This window comes from Crinia signifera, chromosome 2 (genome assembly GCF_055691185.1).
Source record: "Crinia signifera chromosome 2, ASM5569118v1, whole genome shotgun sequence".
Lineage (NCBI taxonomy): Eukaryota > Metazoa > Chordata > Amphibia > Anura > Myobatrachidae > Crinia > Crinia signifera.
Genome location: NC_139218.1, coordinates 344,157,492 through 344,183,403, shown reverse-complemented (window position 1 = coordinate 344,183,403; position 25,912 = coordinate 344,157,492). Strand labels below are relative to the sequence as shown.

Here is a 25,912-nt window from a genome sequence, read left to right as displayed (position 1 = left end):
CCCTTATAGCCCACCTAACCCTGGTATAGCCCCGTCCCTCACCTCTTTGCTGAAACAGCACAAAATTCTGTGCTCTTTCTTATAAAATGTTCCTTTTGTGCCTCATCTTTATATGTTTGTGGTTTGTATTATGATCTCCTCAAATAACTTCATATATAATAGATGATGATAATACAAATAATAATAATAATCACCATAATCATCATCTTATTATTAATAATAATAATAATAATAATAATAATAATAATACAGCACAGTGAGTTACAAATGTACAAGAGCAGCCCCTGGAAGCATATCTTTGCTTTAGAATTTAATATGAAGTGCTCAGTAGATAAACCCTTTTCCTATAATAAATACAGTACAGTAGCTTGCGTTATACACCGAGAAGCCACCAGGAGGCAGCATTCACTGCACAATAAAGAATGAGCTTTATCATACAGTACACTTTGCAGCATACTGTACTTTCTTGGTTTGCACAGTTTATTTTATATTTAAATGTACAGTACATATAGTATATATTATAAGTATAATTACAAATTTAGATTTGATAACTGCAGAACTGGAATACTCTGCCTGGCCACAATGTAAGTATGTTATTGTAATTAAACTTACAATGGTAATAATTGCTGCGTTTATTATTCATTTTGTCCCCCATCCTTCATTTCCATCCTTCATCAGTGATCTGTTTATAATGGATGAAAAGACAAACTGGGTACCAGTAATGAACGGGGGTATGGCTTAAAATGGGGGCATGTCCACACACCCTAAAAATAATAGAATGTTAGAAGTGAATAATTGTCAGGCTGTGTAATGGCAACACACGCTCCACAGGGGGTGCAATTCTAATGTGGGGCAGGGTGGGGGCTGCAGGAGAGGGAGACGGCTTAATACCTTGCTTGCAGAAGTGGTTCCCTCCTACTCAGCCAGCACCATCTTCCCAGACAGTGCATGTGCACCCTAGACCCAAGAGTAGACTATGTGACACAATCCTAGATTCAGTATGTACCCATTGTATGTAATGACTGTCGACTTAGACCGTGTTGACCTAATGACCTCATACCCTGTCAGAAAATATGGGTAGTGGAGACAGGTGTCATTAGGTTGACCACTATTGGTCGACAGGCAGTAGATTGAAACATGAAAACGGTCGACATGCATTTTGTCGACATTGTCAAAAGGTCAACATGATCAAAAGGTTGACATGAAAAAGGTATTTTCACTTTTTTATTTTCTGCCAATAAAAGGACATGTTCATACTTTACCATCCCAGTGGACGTGGAGAGGAGATATAATAGTGTGCCGAGCGTAGCGAGCCATGCGAGGGGGCGCCGTACACTTACAGATGGAGCCGGGATTGTCTTTGCATGGGATGGCGGCAGAATCGCCAGCCGCCATCTCCTGCCAGCCGCCATCTGTATCTGTGAAAGGGGACGCGCGTGCACGAGATGCGGCCCCTTCAGAGGGTCGTGTCAACTGCAGGTAGGGCAATTGCAGTTGTCCTACCGAGTTTACAGGACATTTTTAAGAAGAGGCTTCTCTTTAAGACTAACAGTATTTTGCGGGATCCCACTCACCCGAATAGTGATTTTTTCTCCCTACTTCCTTCGAATAGACGTTACCGTTCAGTTTTATGTAAAACCAAACGCTATAGGGAGAGCTTTTTTGCAGTTATGTGCTATCTTTTTTTATTATCTCTGCTAATGTATCTGTATTGTTCACAAATTATTTTCGTTTAATGTTCATTGTATGTGGGCATTTTATGATAATAAAGATTCTATTCTATTCTATTCCCCCGGGTCCCCACCGGCTTGTCGGCGGTCACCCGGGGTCCCCATCGCCACCCCGCACCCCCCTTAACCCTGTCCGTCTCCCTGAAGCGGAGACGGACAGGTTCCCGTCGCCCCGCCGCCCGGAAACTGAGACGCGCGTGAGACGCACGCGCGTCTCAGTCAGATGGACGCCGGGCTGCTGGTGCCGGTTTTGTTTTTGGATTGGATTCAGGCCGTAGTTTTAATTTAGTATTTTTCGCAAAAGTTGACAAAAAAGCTAAAATCACATAATCTGGGCCTTTTTTTACTTATAGTAAAATTAACCTCAAATAAGATTTATTTCCAGTAATTATTTGTTAACCAACATAGGCCAAAGGCTGGCTGACTAACCTAAGCGGCACAAACACATGGCAGTTTTTCTGTGTTTCTGTTCCGGGTTTTGGTTTTGGATGTGTACTTTTTTAGAAAAAAATCCTGGACTGATACGACACACTTAGCAGCACCCCTAATATTACACGGCATACATAGCAGCACCCCTGGACTGATATGGCACACTTAGCAGCACCCCTAATATTACACGGCATACATAGCAGCACCCCTGGACTGATACGGCACATTAAGCAGCACCTCTGTATTTATACGGCACACTTAGCAGCACTCTTGGAAGTATACAGCAGTGGCGTAACAATAGCACCACAGCCCCCGCGGTCACGGGGAGGCGCAGGGTAAGTGCGGGCGCCGGGGGGCTGCGGTGCTATTGTAATAGCGGTGCGGTGCGGGTGGGAGCTGGGATACCTGTCACTGTGTCAGCGCTGCAGTGGTTCCGGCTCCCGTCCTGGCTTCATTCTGATATGAAGAACGGACCATCATAAAATGTCCGCCCCCATATAGCAGACAGTTCTCTGAAACTGTCTGCTGTATGGGGGTGGACATTTTGTGATGGTCCGTTCTTCATATCATCAGAATGAAGCCAGGACAGGAGCCGGGACCACTGCAGCACTGACAGGCATCCCAGGTCCCACCCGTGCCGATGACAGCCGGACTCCCACCCGCATCGCTGACAGCTGGACTCCTGAATATGTAAGTATACTTATAGTATCTATTTATATGTGGCGGGTCGGGGCACCAGAAACCTCTGGTGGGGGGGCGCAATTTTTGAAGTTACGCCACTGGTATACAGCACACATGGTGGCATCCCTGGAATTATATGGCACACATGGTGGCACCCATGGAATTATACGGCACACATGGGTGTTTACTCAATGTATGTTGACCTATTATAGGTCAACCCAACGACCGTATTCCCTCCATACTGTACCTGTACTCCAATGCCAACAGTTCTAGAAGCATTCCCAGTGTATTCTCAGTGTTCTTATCCAATCCTTCTGATAATCTTCCTGGGCTGCTCCCTTGGCACAACTCCTACTGACTTCTCGTCTAACCTGATTTTGCACATTAATTGCTACTTGGTCTTGACCACTAGAAGTCCTCACATCAACCAGTCTCTCTACCTGCCTTCAGCGGATCCAGTGCTTATAAGGTGCAGCAAAGCCCAAATCTCCTTGCCAGAGTCCCCTGTAAAAGCACCAATACTGCCTGACCCCTGGCTATTAGCAACTCCTACAATTAGAGCTGAGAGTTGTGACAAGATGCCAGCGTCTGATGAGGTGCAGCTCATTGACATTGATTTGGTGCTGTTCATTTGTAGTTTTGGCGGTCCCGAGATCACATTTCCCCAAGTGACGTGATTTGGGCAGTTACCTGTATATCCGATGCTGTGCCAGTTAAGTGGGGGTGGATTCTTAACAGCCCAGGGATAATATGTAATGCTTTCTTGTCTTTCATGACTTATAATTCAAAAACGTATAAGCTGGGACTTTGTACCGCCAATCATGTCTGTGTGTCATATGTTCGTAGGGTCAAAAAGTAAGCCAACAGGACATAAAATTGGAAAGAAAAAACTTTCAGCAAGCAGTTACCTAGCAAAATATATGTATCATTTGCTATTTCTGTGTTGAACACTTGATAAATGTATTTCAGACCCCAGTTCTTATTTGAGCAGCACAGATTGTGTGCTGTTAATAGCTAGATAGAATTAGAAACATTCCATTTATAATGTATTTAACTTTCATATTACAATTTGGCCACCGTATTGTTAGAACCATTCTTCTCATGTTAATAGTTCAGTAACTTTCATGAACTCCATTACAGAAGATGAATTGTTAGAAGATAATACGGTGCATATTACTAAGTAATGCAATATCAATCCCTGAGGATTCAGATCTGATCCACTTACTGTATGTGTAATGCAGTATTTGCTTTGAGTTAATGTCTAGGTAGCATAGACTGGAATGAGACAGGACTGCAAGTGTTCTTTGGATACATATGGGTCTTGATTCTGTTTGGCTCGGTAAGCTGCAAAGATTGCATCTTATCGAGTTCCAGAGGGGCCGAACATCCCCCCTCCCCCCCCCCCAGCACCGGAGCAGAGGCAGTGAGGGGTCCATCTGAGGAAGCCGCTGACAAAGATAGGCAGAGAAACGCGTATTGGAGCCCTGTACAGCCAGGCCACTGCCAATTGCATCACCCTACAGCGGTCGCCACGCCACAGGTACATGGGCTAACACCCTATGGACACCAGCAACTGGAGCTTGTTCCTATGCCCAAAGTATTGTGCTCTATACTAATAAGAGGGACATTTATAAATCAGCTCTGAGAAGGGATATGGTGCCCATCATCCATCTAGAAAGGAGATCTGCTTACTAACGGGATTGGTAATTATCATCTAACTTACAGCCTCATTACAAACAATAATTAATAGAAAGAACTTTGATAATAGCCAAAATAAGCCTCACAAGGAACATTTTAATATCGCCTCAGAATTTTATGTGGTACTCTTTACCTAGAAGGGCGCCCATCGCGACCATCGCGACCATCGAATGCACTAAAAATCGGGTGCAACGCGATGCCCGCGATGGCCGCGATTTCCCATAGGGACCAATGTTAAAAATCAGATTGGACCAGATTTTAGTGTTCAATGCCTCAATGCCCGCGATTTTTACATAGGAAACAATGTTAAATGGGCCACAGAGCCCTAATAGTCACCGTGAACTGTGAAATGGCCCCCACAATTGTTAACGCCACCCCACGATCAACGTGAACCCGAAGCGTGGCGAGCGCAGCGAGCCCGCGAGGGGCGGCGGTACGCGTCCTCCGACCTTTTCATGCCCTACTATCCACGTCGGCGTGGAGTTGAGAATAGAATAGTGTGGCGAGCGCAGCGAGCCACCGAGCCCGAAGCGTGGCGAGCGCACGCGGACACCTTCACAGTTATACGCGTCCCCTCGCGGGCTTCACAGGTGTCCGTGGCGAAAAGCGGACACCTGTGAAGCCCGCGAGGGGACGCGTTTACCTGTGAAGGTATCCGCGTCTCCTCGCGGGGCTCGCTGCGCTCGCCACGCTTTGGGCTTGGTGGCTCGCTGCGCTCGCCACACTATTCTATTCTCAACTCCACACTGACGTGGATAGTAAGGCCTGAAAAGGTCGGAGGACGTGTACCGCCGCCCCTCGTGGGCTCGCAGCGCTCGCCACGCTTCGGGTTCACGTTGATTGTGGGGTGGCGTTAACATTTGTGGGGGCCATTTCAGAGTTCACGGTGACTATTAGGGCTCTGTGGTCCATTTAACATTGATTCCTATGGCCAAATCGCGGGCATTGAGGCATTTAACATTAAAATCGCGATCAATCACTGTTTTTAACATTGATCCCTATGGGAAAATCGCGGTCATCGCGGGCACCCGATTTTAATGTACCCGCGATTTACCCGCGATGCTCGCGATGGCCGCGATTTTTTACCCCCGACGCCCGCGATTCCAATCGCGGGCGCCCTTCTAGGTAAAGAGTACCTTTTATGTTGTATGTCTTGTATGTCCTATTAATTGAAGTGTATTTATGTTTATATGATATGTATGAATTGTTGTTTCTTTTATTAAAAGAAAGAGAATTCTTTTAAAATTTGCATCATATATTATTTGGGTAAAGCAGCGCCACCTAGAGGTGCTGTCATCACTACACACTTCGCACATAAATGTCAGTCTGAACTGGCTTTTATTTGAGTGTGGGACCACCCATAAAATGCTGGGCTGTCCCATGAGTCATCCCTGTCCAAGCTGCCGACTGCCTCCGGCCCCCCCTCCCTGCTGCGAACAGCCCAGTCAGTGTGTAACTCGCCATAGCTGTTCGCTGTCGGGGTTTGCACATGCTCAGAAATGCACATCCAGAATCAGCCCCATGGAGCAGTTCACTTTACGCTCGGGGGTTTATTTACTAAGAGTTATATTAAAGATGGGATGTTGCTATGGGCAACCAATCAGAATCTACTTATTTCTTTAGCACCTTCTAGAAGATTACCTGATTCTAAAAGCACCTTCTAGAAGAAGATTAGATGCTATGGGCAACAGTCCATCCTCAATAGAACTCCAATCTTAGTACATAAACCCCTTGGTGTCAGTATTTGTACACGTTGGGGGGAAATTTACCAAGAAGGCCAATCCAATGTATGACCGGTATCAGACGTAATAAGCCCTAAAATACGAACGGCTAATTTACAAAGCTGCCATATTATCCGGATTTGTATTTTCCGATGGTGAAGTGACTCGTATTTGGCTGTCGGGTTACATAATGGCCAAGGCATGAGCACCGTGGCTGATCAGCCAAGGCCGGGTCCCTGGGAGAGTGGGGACCCATCCAATAAAGGGGTCCCCCCACCAGGGACAGCAGCACTCTTCTATAATAGTATATTTTCTTATAGGTAACAGGAAGAGTTTGACAAGAATGTAATGCTGTTATACCCAGCAGTCTCTAATATTAATAACCTATGTGAACAAATATTTATCATTCAGACTTGAATTTATCATTATGAAAGAATTGTTCTGAGTAACTGACTCATGAATAGCGTTTTATTGCATAGCAGTATATGGATGAAGACAAACACAAAGGATGAGCAAGATCAAAACACAAAGGAAGGTTCGCAAGGGCAATACACAACAATTACTAAATAGAGCAGCACAGTAAATGTTTAGCAGTGATGGTATTAAGTAATATCACTTAATCATATACTGCCATAGCCTAGGGCATATCCCTGTTGTTGCTTCAGCAGTGATGCTCATGGCCAGAATGGTGTTTGCTTTTATAGACATGGCTTTGGCTTCTTCCACTGCTTGAGCTGAATCCTCCTCTATGGTGATGATGATGATGATGTCCACCTTGGGATGTTCCTCCTGAATGGTGCTTCCCCCCAGTGCTAGCGTGTAGGACAGCTAAGCAAAGCACAAGTATGTTAGCATATAACAATAAATGATTTCTGTACAGTACCGTAAGCTAGTCATATCCCTTAAAAAAGGAATAAAATATTGTTCTACTTACAAATGTTGACAGAGTCATCTGATTCCAATCTGAAAATAAAATAAAGCCAATGTTATATATTTATTTTTGTGATTTTATATGTAAGCAAATGCAATTTTTTTCCACTTTTTAATATAGTAGTATGTTGCTTTATTTTATTGAATTGCTATGTACAGTAATGTCCATTCAGCAGCATCCATATGTCCTCAGGGCCGGCGCCACCACTAGGCATCTCTAGGCATTTGCCTAGGGCGCCGGCCACTGGAGGGCGGTAATGAGCTGCCTGGAAGAGCAGCAGCAGCAGCAGCAGGAAGGGTCCCGACTCCCGCCGGCGCTGAGAAGAGCAGGAGGAAAGCACCATCCTGGGAGCAGGTAAGTGAGGCTACCCCCGCCCCTGGAGCCCGCACTGACCCCCCTGGAGCTGCGGCCATCGTCGCATCTCTAAACCCCCCCCCCTGACTGGAGGCAGATGCGGCCGCATCTCCCTCCACCAACCTTCCCCCCCAACGGAGCGTAGCGGCAGCCGCATTACACCCCCACCCGGAGCGGGTGAGCGTGGCCGCCCCAGCCCATGCGTCTACTGCATACACACTCTGGCTAAAAGTGTGTGCCCTTACTTATATATATGGCCATTTTTTTCATCATCCCGGGCAGCAGTGAGATACTCGGTTGCCCCAGGTGATTGAATGGCTTTATTGCTGTCTCTTTTACTGTTACAGAAGCTGAGTGCTGCACATAATATTATAGTGTAGCACTCAGCTCCTTTCAATGAGGAGAAGCCAGAATATTGGTGTCATCCTGTAGTGAAACTCACCTGTACTCTTCACCTTCCAGCATCTTCCTGTAGGTGGCGATCTCAATATCTAGAGCTAATTTGACATTCATCAGTTCCTGGTAATCTCGCAGCTGGCGAGCCATGTCTTGCTTGGCTTTCTGTAGAGCAGCCTCCAGCTCACAAAGTTTGTTCTTCGCATCTGTGACGGCGGCTTCTCCGCGTTCTTCGGCCTCATTTATAGCAGCTTCAAGTGAAGCTCGCTAGGAAAAAAACAAAACCTTTTTTTAACAAAATAAAAAGTATACTAGTTTGGCTTGTCTGGTTATCTATACATAGTGGATGAAGATTAGTTTAACAGCTGAAAATACAAAATCTGTTACAAAGAGGTAAACTTGTAAAGGTTCTAATTCTAAAAGTGAAAAGAGGTGATGTTGCCCATAGCAACCAATAAAATTATGTCTATCATTTTCTAGGATACAATAGAGAAATTATAGACAAAGGGCCAGATGCACTAAGCTTCAACAAGTGCTAAAATGGAGAGTGATAAACAGCCAGCCAATCAGCTCATAACTGCCATGTCACAGGTTGGGTTTGACAAATGTCAGGCAGGAGCTGATTGGTTGGTTGTTCACTCTAGTCTCCACTATATCACTTTTTGATGCTTAGCGCATCTGGCCCACAGTCTGATTGGTTGCCATGGGCACCCAATCATTTCATATTTACAACCTTTCAGAAATGTACCCCAAAGTCTTTGTTTAAATAAGCCTTTATTATGTATATTCATACCTAACTGCATTCACTTTTTTACCTGAGACTTAGCACACTCAATTTCTCCTCGAAGTCTTTGAACTGCTCTGTTAAGCTCAGCGATCTCATTTCTCCTATTCTGCAGATCATTTTCATTTCTACCCGTCGCCATGCGCAGGTCCTCGAACTGCAGTGCAAAAAAGAAGAAGTAAATGTAATTTTAAGTTTAACTGTTTTATGATCTCTACAGTATCTACCTGGGTGTCAGACTCACCCTTGACTGGTACATGGCCTCAGCCTCGGCTCTGCTCCTGTTGGCGATCTCCTCATATTGAGCTCTGACCTCAGCAATGATGCTACCTAGGTCTAAGTCTCGGCTGTTATCCATGGACACAACCACTGAGGTGTCTGAGATCTGGGCTTGGAGCTGACCGATCTCCTGCACAGTAAAGACATAATACATTTTTGGCTTTTTATATTGGATCTTTTAAATACAATAAATAAACAAATGATTGTGTTTTATTTTATGGTTAATATAACATTGTGCTTCTAAGAAAATGACTTTTACCGCATCATACAGAGTCCTCAGGAAGTTAATTTCATCTGCAAGGGAGTCAGCCTTTGCTTGCAGCTCAGTCTTGTTCATAAAGGCAGCATCAACATCCTGCAACAAGACAAAGGTACGTATAATGCTGGAGTCTTAAGTCCCTAAGGGCCAGACATATCAAGCTTCAAAAATAAATAAATTGGAGAGTGATAAACAGCCAGCCAATCAGCTCCTACCTGTCATTTTTCAAACCCAACCTGTAACATGGAAGCTAGGAGCTGATTGGCTGGCTGTTTATCACTCTCAGTTTTTATCACTTTTTGACGCTTGATACATCTGGTCATTAACCATTTAGATTGTAACTCGGTCATTGCCGTTCTAGATGTTAGGACTATTGCATACCTTCTTCAGTAGGACAAACTCATTCTCAGCTGCAGTGCGTCGATTCATTTCATCTTCATATCTGCGAGCCACAATAAAAAGATGCCAATAGGATTTTATTAGTTGGTCATTCGTATGAAATATATCTGAGTGTTTCAAACATTTGTGATTTAATGGTTTACAGTATTTATTACTGCAGTACACGGAATACCCACTATTGTTAAGAAATACTTTGGCTAGTAAAGCTAAATAGATGAGTACTGGGTAACCAAAAGCACTACTAACAAGGGCATAACTACCATCGGTGCAGCTGCTACCGGACCCAGAGCTGAGAGGGGCCCGCCTTCCTTGTCAAAATATCATGTGCTATATACTTTTTTCAGAATTGAGTGGTGCATAGGGGCCCTTACAAACTTTTGCTATGGGGCACACATGCATCTAATTACGACACTGACTACAACATAACTCTGCATACTGTTGATGTTACATTGTGGAATAGATTTTCTTAGCATACTTTGCTAGATAAATGTCCACTACTTAGTTTTGCAACTAAAACTGTTTAATGTGTCTTTACATGAGAGTTGCTTATTCTATATTTGGCAGTTGGCTATACTTCTGCTTTTGCCATCAATTCATATTAACCACTCATAGCTTACTTTCTCTTAAAGTCTTCCATTGTGTCCTCTGCACCGTTCCTTTCTGCTTCTAGACGAGCACTTTCACACTCCAGTTTCTCCAGCTGTCTCCTGAGGTTGCTAATAAAAGACTCAAATAGTGGTTCTATGTCACATTTGGCTGTTTTCTGATCTTGTAGAAGAGCCCACTTGGTCTCCAGCATCTTATTCTGCTGCTCCAGGTATCTCACCTACAGTTTTTGGAAAAATCAAAAAGTGTGACTTTTGCAAAGTCCAAGGTGTTCCAAATTGTGCCATACATGGCACAATAAAACCAAGATGTATGCAAATTATGCTAGAACCATAATTCCTTCCCAATACACATTGCTTTATACATCAGCACAGCTCACATTAAGGTACCATTTTCACCAAATATCCTTCTTCTTCCTATTTTTTTTCTGTTGAACCCAACCACACATTCACTGCCTGCACTTAAGGGCAGATATATAATATTTAATTTTTCTTGGCCTAAGCAAATGAATGCTAAAAAACAATTGTTGCCATGGGTTACGCTAAATGTTCTGCTCAAATATCTATTTCAAACCACTATGTATTCACCACAACTGCCATGCCCTGAAAGTGATTCTTCAACATTTAGGCTAATCGCAATATCCTTCGGGATGCTCTGCATTCGGCATTTTGTCTGAGTCTACCCATATCTGTAAAAAGGCAATCATTAACCCGGCAAAACAAGTCTGGTTTTTGCTGTGTAAATAATTCCAACTTAAAAAATAATAGCATAAACTCCTGCTTCTTGAGTAGCTTGCATTGAGCCCTTAACATCTGTTTGACCATCCAACCTGGACCAATGGCCTTGTATTCTTGGTTAATTCATTTTGAAAATATCAATATGACTTTGGTTTGAAATACATGTTTGTGGTTCTGGATAATATCTGCTAAGCTGTTCAATGTTCAGGTTTGAAGCCTGCAGCTAGCAGACATTAAAATGAATGATACAACCTTGACTTTCTACTATTCAAATTTGAAAAGCTTTTTTAAAGTTAAATTGCAAATACTACTGTATTTCAGTATGAACTGGATATTTCTTGGTTCTCGTTCTATCTAATTGTTCTTTCAGTGTTTATTTTTTTTAATACCACCACTTCTTCACTACCTCTATCAGTTGGAGTAGTTCAAGGCACAGTCTTAGGTCCTCTTCTTTTCTTAATCTATACCACAGGATCCGATATGATATCCCGGCGGTCGGGATCCCGGCGGTCGGAATCCCGACACTGGAATCCCGACCGCCGAAATCCCGACAAGGGGGGGACATGGATCGCCCCCCCTTGCGGGCTCGCTGCGCTCGCCACGCAGCGGGCCCGGTGCCTCGCTACGCTCGGCACGCTATTATATTCTCCCTCTATGGGTGTCGTGGACACCCACGGAGGGAGAAAGTTTCGGGATTTCGGCGGTCGGGATTCCAGTGTCGGGATTCCGACCGCCGGGATCCCGACCGCCGGGAAATTAACCGCATCCCATACCACATATCCTGGCAAAGTAATAAGCTCTTTTGTATCATGTGCATGCCGATGATACTCAAATCTACCTATACTCCCCAGACTGGTCACCATCTGTATTAAGGTGCATACACACTGTACAAGTTTTTGGACCAATTTGGTTGAAAGACATTTTCATTGAACCCAGTGTCCTTGACGAAAGATGTTGACGAAAGATATTGACGACAGGTGAACGACGAATGATGATGCGCATACCCGCCAGTTGTTCATCAAGGTTGTTTCGTCAACTGTGCATGCAGCTCAATTTGGATATCTTTCAAAAAGAGCCTATAAACTGTAGCTAGATCTTTCGTCTTTCGTCTGTCGTCAATATCTTTCGTCAACATCTTTCGTCCAGGACACTGGGTTCAATGGAAATGTCTTTCAACCAAATTGGTCTAAAAAATTGTACAGTGTGTATGCACCTTTAGGCTGTATCACTGAATGCTTTTTTGCCGTTTCATTTTGGATGTCATCTCACCACCTCAAGCTGAATATTTCAAAAACAGAATTAGATCTCTATTGACCAATAGTAGTTACCAACCTGATATCTCTATCACAGTCGAGAACACGACAATCAATCCCACCCCACAAGCCCGCAGCCTATGGGTGAAATTCAACAGGACGAGAGATTTAGAAAGTGAGAGATTTGGTAAGAAATCTCCAGTTTTTTAAAGCGGCAATCATTTACACTGCAAAATCAAACTGGTTTTACAGTGTAAATGATTGCTGCATTAATAAAACGGGAGATTTCTTACCAAATCAGTCACTTTCTGAATCTCTCATCCTATTAAATTTGCCCCTATGTGTCATCCTTGATTTAGAACTGTGCTTTGTTCCCATCATTCAATCTGTCTCAAAATCATGTGACATGCATCTAAAAAGTATATCCAAAATACAACCATGCCTTACACAAGACACTGCAAAAACCCTTATCCATGCTCTCATCTCCCACATTGATTATTGCAATAGTCTCTTGACTGGTCTTCCTCAATACAGACTCTCACCACTACAATGCATTTTAATTCAACTGTGAGGCTAATATTCCTTGCTAGATGTTAATAGTGTGCAAATCTGCTCTGTTAGTCCCTCCATTGGCCATAAACCTAACTTTACCAATGTCAATCTCTCCCAGTCTGACCACTTCACTCTTCACAATATCTACGTCTCTCATCTACACTCATTATTTGCTCCCAATCATGATTACAGGGCTTTCTTTTTACATTACCCATCTGCAGAATGCCCTCCCATGCATAATAAGAGTCTCCTCTAGTCTCCCAACATTCAAGCATTCCCTGAAAATGCAGCTCTTCAAGCAAGCTTATAAAATTGCAGAACATGAATCTTTCCTATAAAATGACAGCATCACTGTTAAGCACAAACATATGCACACTTAATTTGTTGTTCTTCACTTCTCCATCCTGCTGACCCCTGGCCAACGTTGCTGGGTGACCATCTCATACAGCCTACCAAGAAACTTTGCAATCTGGTGGACCATAATGGAATAGATAACACCTATTCCTGTGTATTATAATTGTTGTTCCGAATTGAAATGTGCAACAGAATTGTGCACCATATAAGAAAATGATAATAATAATAATAAGCGATCCATGCAGAGTGTGCGTATGAGGCATACAAATATTACCTTGTCAATGAAGGAGGCAAACTTGTTGTTTAGACCTTTGATCTGATTCCTCTCATCGGTCCTCACTCTCTGGATGTTTGGGTCCATCTCCAAGTTAAGAGGTGCAAGCAGACCCTTGTTTACAGTAACATTGGTGATTCCTCCAGAAAAAGATGATCTCCCCAAATTGCCAGTACCAAAGCCAGATCCATGTCCACTTTTTCCTAAATTAAAACTACCAAATGAAATCCTATGTCCTTTAGATCCCATTGTATGGTCACTCCTACTGCTAAAGCAGTGCTGGGCCTTGTGATCATGTCCTCCTTGTTTAGCAGAGTGTGAGAAGATGCTGTGTGGGCCAGAATGTTTAGGTAAACCAACAGAACAGGAGCTGAAGTGCTTGTGTCCAGAGGAGGCGTGGACGGAGTGATGAGACATGATAGTCCTTCTTACGGAGGCGATCTACAGTGGATGCGAAGTGGAGAAGAGACCGGTGGCTGTTTCCCTGTGAAGATCTTGCCTGCTGCATTTATACCTGAATAGAATGTTAAATAGCAAATAAAAAGTCTATGACTTCATGAGTGTTGTTAGGCAGCATCATCTGCTCCTTGGGTTTATAGAAGGCAGATCAGCAACACGCCTGCATTATCAAAGCTGTAATGCATATTAATATTATTGACTGCTCTCTGAGAAATGAATACTATTCCTTCCTTGTTCCAGATACAACATGGACAAAGCAAATCCTATCACAGTGATGTCTACATCTGAAAAAAAAAAATCTTTTCTTTTTGAAAAAAATGATGCAATCGTTACCTATTTATTATTCTTAATTCTTTGAGTGCCAAGGTTGCTGTGAGATATGTGCAAAATATCCGCTAAAATGTCAGGGTTAAAGTCGAGGAATATGAATCACTTTAGTTATTGCCAGTAAATGATCTGAAGTCAATGAATTAAAGTTTTGCTAAACATTGCGCAAAAAAAATTTTTTGAGCGACACTGACATTTTTAACGGATTCTTTGCACATCTCTCACAGCAACTTTGTCACTCTAAAGGTCCGTGTATGGACAGCGATGATGTCAATCATCGCTGCGGGGAAAGCTGCTCAGTGCATACACACTGAGTGGCTTTCCCCCTGCCCGGCACCGACGGAGGGGGGAGGACGGCGTTGCATAGCGCAGAGCTATGCAAAGCCATCCTCAACACCGCTCATCTGCTGGTATAACCAGTAGATGAGCGGCTTTCCCGGTGATGATGCGGGAGCGCGCAGCAGCGCTCATCGCTGGGACATACACACTGGGCGGCTTTGAGCTGAAAGCCGCTCAAACAGGCTGGTTTGAGCGGCTTTCAGCTCAATGTCGCCCAGTGTGTATGGGCCTAAAAGTTCTATAAACACTAGGAGATTTTCAATTCAAAAGACTTTGCCAAAATCTCCTATAGATAAATCTGTCACCAAAGTAGTGCGTACACACTGAGCTATTTTCCCCAAAGAGCAAGAGATTTTCAGGAGGCGAAAGACTTTGCTAAAAATCTTTCATATAAAAGCAATTAACATAATGGGCGGGGTTTGAATTCCAAGGGTGGGAGCAGGGGCCATATTATTCTGTGCATTTCTGTTATTAGGGCCTGATTCAGAAGTGTTCGCTGGGCTGCATATATTTAGAGGCAAGTGATCAGGTAAACTCCGCCCCACAATGTCCCACAAGGGGGCAAAATCTCACCCATGTGAACGGCTGCAATTACATTTGCAGTCGAGCAAGTAGGGAAAAACCATTCACTATCTAATGTTTTTTCCCCTTGTTCCCAGCACCATGGAGGCCACTGGAGACTTCCAATGGTAAGGGAACGCCTCCAAAATGGCCGCTGCTGTGAATCAAACGGGCAGCGATCGATCACAGGCGTTCCGTGCCTGTGATCACAAAAAGGCCTTGGTCCACGTGTGCACTTTGGACAACAATGTATGCGTTACCGCCATAATATACATTGGTGAGGCAGTGGCAACGGTAATACATACAATGCTGGCCTGCGCCTGCAATATGCGTTACTTACCACCGCCACTGCCCAACGCATACATTGCAGTGGTGCTGATATTTATAATGAAACAATGTCACCATTTTTCACTTTGTAGACACTGGATAAACAAGGTTGATGACCTGAAATGATAGCCACCTTTTTTCACAATATATGTGACAGGTGGTAATAAAAGACAAATATAGTGCAAATTATCCTCAGGTTAAATGGAGATTTAATACATGTCCACACTTACAAACGTAGATGATAAAACAGCATGATATGAAATCCCCACAATGGCAAACTGCTACAGTCAGATGGAATGGGCTGGAGCAATCACAGATCCACCAACTAGTCCAGAACTAGGGATGGAAACCGCATCTGCAACACCGCAATGACCGCTGACCAGCTTTCCTTCTGGGGGGAAGTCCTCATAACACTCACTTAAGTGTTATGAGGACTTCCCCCCAGAAGGAAAGCTGGTCAGCCAGACTGGTTGGTAGATCTGTGATTGCTCCTGCCCATTCCATCTGAATGTAGCAGTTTGCCATTCTAAATATATATATATACGTATATACAGCATATATTGTGCTATTGTGAACATCTTCACATTGGTTGCAGTGGTGCAAATATTTATATATATATATATATATATATATATATATATATATATATTTATTTATTTATTTATTGTGGGCAGCCTCACATTGGTAGCAGTGGTCCTCCTCCAGCTCTATAGGGCAGCCTCACATTGGTGGCAGTGGTGTAAATATGTGTATATATTTATAAATATTGTGGGCTGTATCACATTGGTGGCAGTGGCTACTTTTATTAATAGTGTGCCAGTGGGAGCTGGCATGGAAACTGCTGCAGACTGGGGGAGCTGGAGGAGGACTTATAGCTGCTGCGGGCACACAGGTAGGCAGGCGACAATATGTATTTTCTCTCCCTCTGCTCAGTATTATCCGTAGCAGGGGGAGGCAGCGGGGCGGCGGTAATGTATGCTCCGTGAGGAGCAGGGGAAGGGAGCCGGACTGTCCGTGACCTGTGTTGAGAAGGGGGAGGGACCTTCGCGGTGGTAGCATGCTCCATAGTGAGCAGGGCGGGGGAGCAGGGTGGGGGAGCGGAGCGGTCTGGGCTGAAAGTGGATAATCTTTCTGCCCGGCCTTGCGTACACACCATCCATCATCGATTGACATACTGGTAAAACCAGCCGACTTGGGACCTCCTTAGCGATGATGCGGGAGCGCGCATCATCGCTTACGTGCCTGTGTGCCATATACAATAGGCGATTTTCAGATGAAAATCGGCAAGTGTGTAGGGGCCTTAAGGGTTAAACATTTTCTTTATAATTTTTTTAATTACAAATAAAAAAACTTTCTTAAAGTGTTGCTTTTATTTTTGATACTCTGGCCCTAATTCATATGTGGTTTTAGAGAGGCGCTTAGTGCCATAATTATCATAATGCACATTTTTAATGTTTATGTGCTAATTAAATTTGCAGCATGAAAACGATTTTTTTAATGCATATTTGTCACTATTGCTAGGTGAGGTTCAGTGTAGAGCCCATCCTTGTGAAGACCCCCAACCTGGTTTCAATGGCTGCCATTCCCTGCCCCCTCCCCCAGCATTACAGAAGCTCATTTGAACCCAAATCGCTGGGTCTTCAATCTGATACCAGGCTTGTCCATATGGGTCATTTTGTTCTGGAGATACTGTGAAAAAAAACAGATTTTTTTATTTCTTAAATATAATTTTTGGCTGTTCATATTCTTTGAGGGCAGATTATTCTGGAACCAAACGGCCCAGGTTCATGTCCCCCAGTTACCGTGAGCATGTATTCCCCCTTGGCATTGAGCATGTAATCCCACATGGCAACGAGCATAGAACCCCTGGCAATGAGCATGTAGGTAAGCAGCACTTATGTAGCATAGTTTTTAATAGGCATAATGTTTGGTATAATATGTAGTGGACATTATGGTGTGTGGCTTAACGTGTAATGGGCATTATGGTGTAAATTTTTAATGCACGCTTTCAGCGCACAATGTCCCTGTTTATGAAGCAAATTGTGAATTTTGGCTTAATCTGTGTGGCATTATGTGAATTTTGGCTCAATTCATGTGGCATTATCTGAATTTTGGCGCATTCTTTTTAGCACCATGTGTAAGGGGCAAGTATAATGGGGTCTAGTCTTTTGTTGCATAATGTGTAGAAGTGGTATATGGTGTGGTATACTACACTCGAGGACATGCACCCTGTTGAGTGTCCACAGCCCCTTTTCTGGAGCGCGCCTTCAGCACGCGCCCAACTACATCCTTCACATTTGACGCCAATGTGGACCTGTGTACTTTAAATGACAGGGTATATTTTTAATCCCATTCCCACCCTCTCTCTGCTCTCCTCTCTCTCTTGCTGCTCTCTTAGCATGTACACTGGCACCACTAACACCCCCCCCCCCTCCACCCAAATCCTCTCCTATCATAGTTCCCCCCCCCCCCCGTCATTTTCTTTTGGATCTGCTGCCCCCGCCTGACCCAACATCCCTATCTCAGAACAGCACAGATCACAGCACAGAATCCAACAACACCCATCACACCTCACCCATAATAATTCTCATTTTGGTGCTCTTGCCAGCAAGTGCATTCCAAAAAGTAGGGTGTTCTTGCGGGGGAGGGATGTGGCCACATAATAGTATCCCTAATTAAAAATATACCATACAGTAGGGCAACCTTATTTACATTATACAACACAATAGTGTACTTTATTCACATTATTTCACAGCGGTGTCTTTTGTTCACATTACAGCACACCATATCAATCATAAACGATGTGGACAAACAGAAGCAAATCTAATCCTACATAAAAAAGCTGAACCTAAGGATGACATATAAACACACTTAGGGTGAAATGTAATAGGATGAGAGATTCAGAAAGTGAGAGATTTGGTAAGAAATCTCCAGTTTTTTTAAAGTGGCAATCATTGACACAGCAAAATCACACTGGTTTTGCTGTGTCAATGATTGCCACTTTAAAAAAACTGGAGATTTCTTACCAAATCTCTCACTTTCTGAATCTCTCATCCTATTACATTTCACCCAGAGTTTTGTATTTTTTGTGCATGTATTTTTTTGCCTAGGGGTGGTGTGAGAAAGTTTGGTACTCTAGGGTGCAGTGATTCAAAAAAGTTTGGGAACCCCTGCTCTAAGACATTCAGAATACAGTATCAAATACATGAATTCAGAAGGTCTCCTAGTGCTTGGTCAAATTTGACTTTTTTTTCAATTATGTATAAGCAACATCATTATAATCAATATGTGCACCCTGCATTGAGCACCCGCACGTGACCAACTTCTAAACAGACAATGGTAACAATCAATTATTATGCATTAACATTATTAAAAGATGGACTCACAATCATATAACTGGGTAACTTTGTATAAAATTGATGATTGCTTAACTTTATTAAGTTCATAGTGCCCAACACCCATATCCTGTCCCCATTTAAAGTCAGTAGGATAAATTTATGAAAACTTCTAAAAATGAAAAGAGGTGATGCTTTCCATTGCAACCAATCCTATTATGTCTATTATTTCTCTATTGCAGCCTAGAAAATGATTGGTTGCTATGTGCAATGTCACCTCTTCATTTTTAGAAACTTTAGTAAATTAACCCATGTGAACCTGAATTGTCCTGCTGACACTCTGATGTAGGTAAGTACAGGCATTAGCTGCTATATTCAATTAGAAATTGTATTCCAGATTGCTCCAAGTACTTGCCAGTCTTTATTATGCAAATATAGTCTAATTCTATCAGTTGTTAAAACATAGAGGGGTATTCAATTGTGTCTGATATATTTTGTGAGAACTAACAGGCTTTATCGCATTTTTTTTTCCTTTGGGCGGGTTTATGTACAAATTTTTGATTTCCCCCTAAGTTATGCTATCTATGTACTTTAAGAAACCTTAAGATGAGTTTAACTGCTGACTAAAATAAACAGACATTTATGGTTGGTTTACTCTGTGTTAATAAATGTTTATGATGTTTTTCTATTTTATTATATACAATTTAGGTATGACAGCTTTTAACTTTATGTTCTGCTTGTTTGGTCATCCTTGCAATAAATGATGACAAAGCTCAAACTGCAAAAATATTTTACACGGCAACAGACAACAATATGATTAATCCTTTTATACTGTTTAAGTATCCTTTCAAATCATTTGGTATTGAATAAATCTCCTGAGAACGTGAAGAAAACATAAATGCATTGACATGTTTCAGATTTGTGAGATAACCACAGGGTTGCCGAATTCTCATCTGCCCTCTGTGGGAGAGAACAGCCAGCTACAGGAAATAGGTGGCAGGGCCGGCGGCCGTAAAGTTAAAGGGGTGGGGCCATGGGCGGAGCTTCCGAAATTATATATTGGGGATGTAGCCACTACACTTGGAAATCCTTCCAATCTCCCCCCTCCACGCAGAAGACAGGGCAGGGTGGGAGGAATAATTTTTATTAAGCTGCGCTGCTGCAGCAGCATGGAGGCCTGAAAAGGGGGGGGGGGACCATTTCAAAATAAATAGTGAGAAGCAGAAGGAGATAAATAATTTTTAATATGCAGATGGCAAGTACTGATGCAGCCAGTTGCTAGCTTACCCACCACCAATCTCACTGCGGCACTGCCCTCTGCTGCTCGTGCCGCTCCCGAGGCTGCTCCCTTTCCCAAGGCTGATCTGTGCTGCACTGCCACTGCTGTCATCGCTACCATGTCTCACAGAACCCCACGGCGGCTGGCGTTTAATAGGACAGCCGCAATGTCATGATGGGGTATGTCATGACATTGCGCTTATAAAGCCCGCCCCAGCACTTCGTGACTCACGCATGCGCAGTCATGGGTTTTCTCCGTACAGGCTAGAAAACCGGGAGGATGTTATCTATTCCTGGGAGACCGGGAGGAAGACTTAAAATTTTTCAGATTTCTGCTAAATGCGGGAGGGTAGGCGACCCTGGATAACCACCAGGCCAAGCAGCAAATATGTCACATTGTCCCAGGTGCATTTTAAGAGAGGAGAAGGCCTGTGTGCATGTTCTTCATCCCGCTCCTCTCCTCTCTGCCGGCAGTGCTGTAGAGTCTGTACGCTAGAGGCCTTAACCTCTAATGCACATGTGCAGATCTTCAGGAAAATGGTAAGGTGGCTATAGTATTTTCCAGACATTTTCACCACATTTCTCAGTAAGTTTTACAACTTTTCTCTGTAAATTCTATAGCACTGCTGCCATTGGTGTGGCCCTCCTGCAGGTTAATAATTCAAGAAATGATTGCAATGTGTACTGCATCCATTATAACTATGTCAGAGCCTGTCTCCCTACACCCCCCACCCCTCCAACACTACATAATAGGTACAAACTGTTTACAAAGTAGAAAAAGGTTTATGGAGGCTTTGGCTGGATGTGCCTCACTGCTGACACCCAGGGATCACAGACTTGTTCAGTCACAGTACCTCGGCCACTTGGGGATTCCCTCTTACCATCAGTTACTGACTCCACCCACTGCACAGTATTCCTACAATCAGCACCATAACCGATTATGCTGTGTATGTGGAGACAAGCTTCAGCCACACTTCCTGGTTGGTGTTAGCTAGTGATGGGCAAAACGGGTCACTAACGAGAGCTGGGATCCAGCAGATCAGCCAGTGAAAAGATCCGTATCTTTTAGACAAATCAATGGTTCACTTTGAAAGAAGGGGTAATTTGTTTTACAATCATTTATTGCCATTTTTTTTTTAAACTTTTTTTTTAAAACAGTGAGCTGAACAAATAAGAACATACATGACCGAGTCAAACACTGATCGATGGCTGGGTGCAGAATCGCCATCGATGGCATCCCTAGCAGCAGCAGCCTTGTTATTCTTTCTTTTACTTGCAGTAGCAGCACTGAACTCAGTCTCCAGAGTTAGTACATCTCAGCTGCCACAGGTGGCAGTGCTGAGCATAGGTAAATGCATTGTAATGAAAAATGAAACTGAAAGTAAAAGAACGACGGATCACCTTTTTGGGGATTAGGGGTTCCCTCAGTCTTTTATGGGATCCTTTCAAAAGAACCGCTTCGTTCGCGAACGACCCATCTCTAGTGTTAGCTGGTTCTCACTGGTCACTCACCATGGGCCAGGGTTCTGAATGATAGATGACAGATGGGGAAGCTTGGCCAAACTTAGTTTACTCCAGGACAGTTGGAAAATAGAATAGTGTTTTGAGCAGTTCTGCTGGTTGCAGAATATGGATGCACTCGTTGTAAATACAAGATGTTTATTGCTCAAAAATTCTATAAAAGCCCTTTCCTCTTTGTAGGTATTGCTTAGAGCACAGGTCCTCAAAGTCTGTCCTCAGGACCCACAGCACATGTTTGGCAGGTCTCCTCACAGAATCAAGTGAAATAATTAGCTCCACCTGTGGATCTTTTAAAATGTGTCAGTCAGTAATGAGTGCACCTGTCGGGTGACCTGGAAACGTTTACTGTGGCTTAAGGAGTACTACACAGATGTTCACAGCATTACAACACCTCAAACCGGACCCACAGGCATGTTTCTTTTTTTCCCATTTTTATTAAGCCAACACAAAGTACTGCAGGGGTAGTTCCGGTCTGTGGACTTTACCCAATTGAGTTATTTTAAGTGCATGTGCTGCACCTACCTCATGCAGGTACACATTTAACATTGTCCCCTATGGACAATAGTAACCTCCGAGGTGCCAGCATGTCTGTAATCGGGGAAAAGTTACATAGTAACATAACAAAATTGGCCAGATTACATGTCCTATTATAAGTATGGGAAATGTGATTTGCTAAGTAAAAAAAAATAATCAAGGTTTTGGAGTAGGTTTTTTTTACATTCAAATGAAACTAAAATAATATGAAAATGGTGTGAAAACACATTATTTCAGTAAAAATAATGTTAGTAGATGGGCCCCTTAGTCATATTATTTACTATGCGACAATGTTCCCTGCACAATATGTTTCTAAAAGCCTTCTGAAAAATACCTAATAAATTCCTCATAAGTGCATAGTCTATATGGATGCATTATTTTTTACCATTTGCATGTGCTGCTGTGTGACATGGCATTATGTATGGTAGCAGTAGCAAGCATATGTGCGCTCCTGCTACCTATGTGCAGCACATCCAGCAGGCAAAAGGAACAATAGTGGGGAGTGTTGCACCTGTTATGTGTAGAGGTACAAGGAGCTGGAGGGAGGTAAACAGTACAGGTAGCAGGGAACTATGCATCCACTACCTGGGATATATAAGTCGTCTATACCTTTACTAGGTTTGAACCTTAACACACACTTTAAGCTAGCTTAACTAAAAATTATTCGCACTAACGCAATAAAGACATGGACACCAAAGCATTATATATAAAGGTCATATATATATATATATATATATATATATATATATATATATATATATATATATATATATATATATATATATATATATATATATATATAGGGAAAAGGGGGGGATCAGGGTGCGCTGAAGAACAAATAGATATCACTTAAATAGTTGTATGTTTAATACAAAATATATAAAAAAAAGTACACATGTATACTTTATACAATAAAACACCCTTCACAGGGAAATTACAATCATGCAAAATATATAAGCATGTACAATACAACAATTGGTGAACTTTGATGGATTTTGCTCAAATTGGAGAATTTCAAAAACGCAGATACAGGGCCCAACGCGTTTCGGCTAGACAAGACTTCATCAGGGGCAGTAGACACTATGGACATTCAATGTATTAAATACCATAGGGATCACGTATCTCAGAAACAGTCCAGAAACAAGCTTCCGGCAATCTCTACAATGTCACACCAGACTGTCACTGTGCTCCAGGTCTGGATATCCTCAGTGCTGTTTGTATGCAGATCTCAGCACAGATTCCCCAGTTTATCCAGTAATCACCTGATGCTGCAGCCATCAGGTGATTACTGGATAAACTGGGGAATCTGTGCTGAGATCTGCATACAAACAGCACTGAGGATATCCAGACCTGGAGCACAGTGACAGTCTGGTGTGACATTGTAGAGATTGCCGGAAGCTTGTTTCTGGACTGTTTCTGAGATACGTGATCCCTATGGTATTTAATACATTGAATGTCCATAGTGTCTACTGCCCCTGATGAAGTCTTGTCTAGCCGAAACGCGTTGGGCCCTGTATCTGCGTTTTTGAAATTCTCCAATTTGAGCAAAATCCATCAAAGTTCACCAATTGTTGTATTGTACATGCTTATATATTTTGCATGATTGTAATTTCCCTGTGAAGGGTGTTTTATTGTATAAAGTATACATGTGTACTTTTTTTATATATTTTGTATTAAACATACAACTATTTAAGTGATATCTATTTGTTCTTCAGCGCACCCTGATCCCCCCCTTTTCCCTATGTCTATTTGATTGGGTCTTGTCTAGCAGAAGACCCTTCAGAGGTGCTGCTCTAGTCTTATAAGCGCAGGAAAGGGTTTCTCCTTTGCATATATATATATATATATATATATATATATATATTTATTACGTGGTATGACTCCTTTTCGTATAGGGCTGGCAATAAGGCGCCAGGTAATGTCCAGCTCTAGTCACATCAAAATGGCAGTGACTTAAATGCCCCAACTACTAAATATCAATATGGTGACGACTGAGACATCCTATCTGATTATGGCACAACCTGATGCTGGGAAATCTCACCACTCCTTATCTGGCTGTTGTGGACACTCATGTGAAGGAGTGCCCAAATTGTCCCCCCACATAGGCAGGACACACCCACCGTCTTATCCAGGGGCAGAGCCTCCCAACGCCCACTTATGCCACAAGTGACCGCTGTACCGATTAATTTCTGAGAAATGGTAAATGCGCCATAATTGACTATAAATTCGTATGCCGAAATGGCAAGGGAGGGTGGGTGGGGCTGAAAGAACTTCTGCAAGAGGAAGTACTTCCTGCCAGGACCTGCCTATATACCCCTCTCCTAAGCTCATGCCCCTATGCTCACCCATAGGCTACCAACAAAACTGAAACCAACTTTTAAACAACTTGCAGTCATTAACTCCTTCCTGAAAACCCAAAATTGTAAGCCTCTTAAATACGCTCTGGCTTAGGCAGCCCTCACTTAATCACAGGAGTGTGTGTAAGCATGCTCCCAGGTTCCAATGTTTTCTATAGGGAAATCAGTTGCTGCATCCTGGCAATGCCACAATAAGCAGCTTCCCACAGCAACACTGTGGACAGGAACCGAGTGTTCTTAGCCCCGCCTTCCGTACGGATCGCTCACACCGTCAGAGCCGAATTTCCCATTAGGCACGTGAGGCACGTGCCTAGGGGCGGCACATGTTTGGGGGCGGCACTTGGATGCCTGTGATAGTACTGTCAGCCCAAAATGTACCAATAACTGCAAAATATCCATTGTACTGTACTATATTCCATCTTAAATAGAGTGTAAATGGATAGGACATGCAGATACTGCCCCTATAAACTCTCCTACTTAGTAAACATTATTGTTGTGCCTAGGGGCGCCCTCATCCCTAAATCCGCCCCTGCACACCGTCCGAATGTGGTAAGACGCTGACCGAACGGACTGCAAGTGGATTTTTCATGTGAACGCCTCCTCCATCTGTGGGAACCTCCCCATCATTCGATGGTCGCCAACCATGGAATGCTGGACCGAGGGGTCAGGTAGCACCAAGTGCTCCAGACCACTCGGGCATTTCTCTGTTCAAGAGCAGGGATATGGGCAGGCAGCTGGCATCCGGCTATGTCATATGTCCACACCCCACACGTGCATCACGGCCGGATTACCATACGTACGCCCAGCATTTTCATGGGAATGCCCATGAAACACAAGGTGTACCCATATGGTAACGATAATGGTAATGGTAAAATCAGCCCTTCACGCCCCTCTTCACCCCCTGCTCAGATGGTTCCGTGCGATCATTTTCTGCACGGACCTCACTCCGTGTTCGGACGTGTGAGGCGTTCACACATGCGCAGATATACGCCTCTGCACATGCGCAAACACCAACCATCGGCCGTCCGTCCGCATTCGGAGCCATCCGACTCAATCAGAATAAGGGCCTGTATGAGGACACATCTCTTCATTTTATTCTTGCAACTATGCAACTGTGCATAGAGCACACAGTAGAACATGTAGGGTTGGAGTTGGAGGAGGTAATCCGTAGGCAGGAGAGGCGGTATGCATTCGAGGAACGATGCAGATGGGTGAGAGCGTAAAGGGAGAAAATGGCAGAGGATGGGAGTGAGGTAAGCGAGTGTGAGAGGCTTGAATTGGATTCTGAAAGGGAATGCGAGCCAGTGTAGGGCTTGAGAGGGGGGGGGGGTTGCAGGTAAAAAAATTTGATTAGGAAGATGAGCTGGGCTGTAGCATCGAGAATAGATTGGATTGGAGAGTAGTAATTATCAGGGATGCCACATACTGTAGGAGGAG

At 43.4% G+C, this 25,912-nt stretch overlaps 1 protein-coding gene across 1 annotated transcript; it reads right to left on the bottom strand.

The window, feature by feature from the left end:
* Nucleotides 1-6,777: 6,777 nt before the first annotated feature.
* Nucleotides 6,778-14,038, bottom strand: LOC146059163 (keratin, type II cytoskeletal cochleal-like). Its single transcript, XM_083171285.1, has 9 exons — nucleotides 13,438-14,038; nucleotides 10,279-10,487; nucleotides 9,644-9,704; nucleotides 9,263-9,358; nucleotides 8,969-9,133; nucleotides 8,756-8,881; nucleotides 7,987-8,207; nucleotides 7,194-7,222; nucleotides 6,778-7,087 (listed from the first exon to the last, which is right to left on the bottom strand). Exons 1-9 carry the CDS (start codon nucleotides 13,852-13,854, stop codon nucleotides 6,921-6,923), a joined length of 1,491 nt encoding a protein of 496 aa, XP_083027411.1. The 5' UTR covers nucleotides 13,855-14,038; the 3' UTR covers nucleotides 6,778-6,920.
* Nucleotides 14,039-25,912: the final 11,874 nt, after the last annotated feature.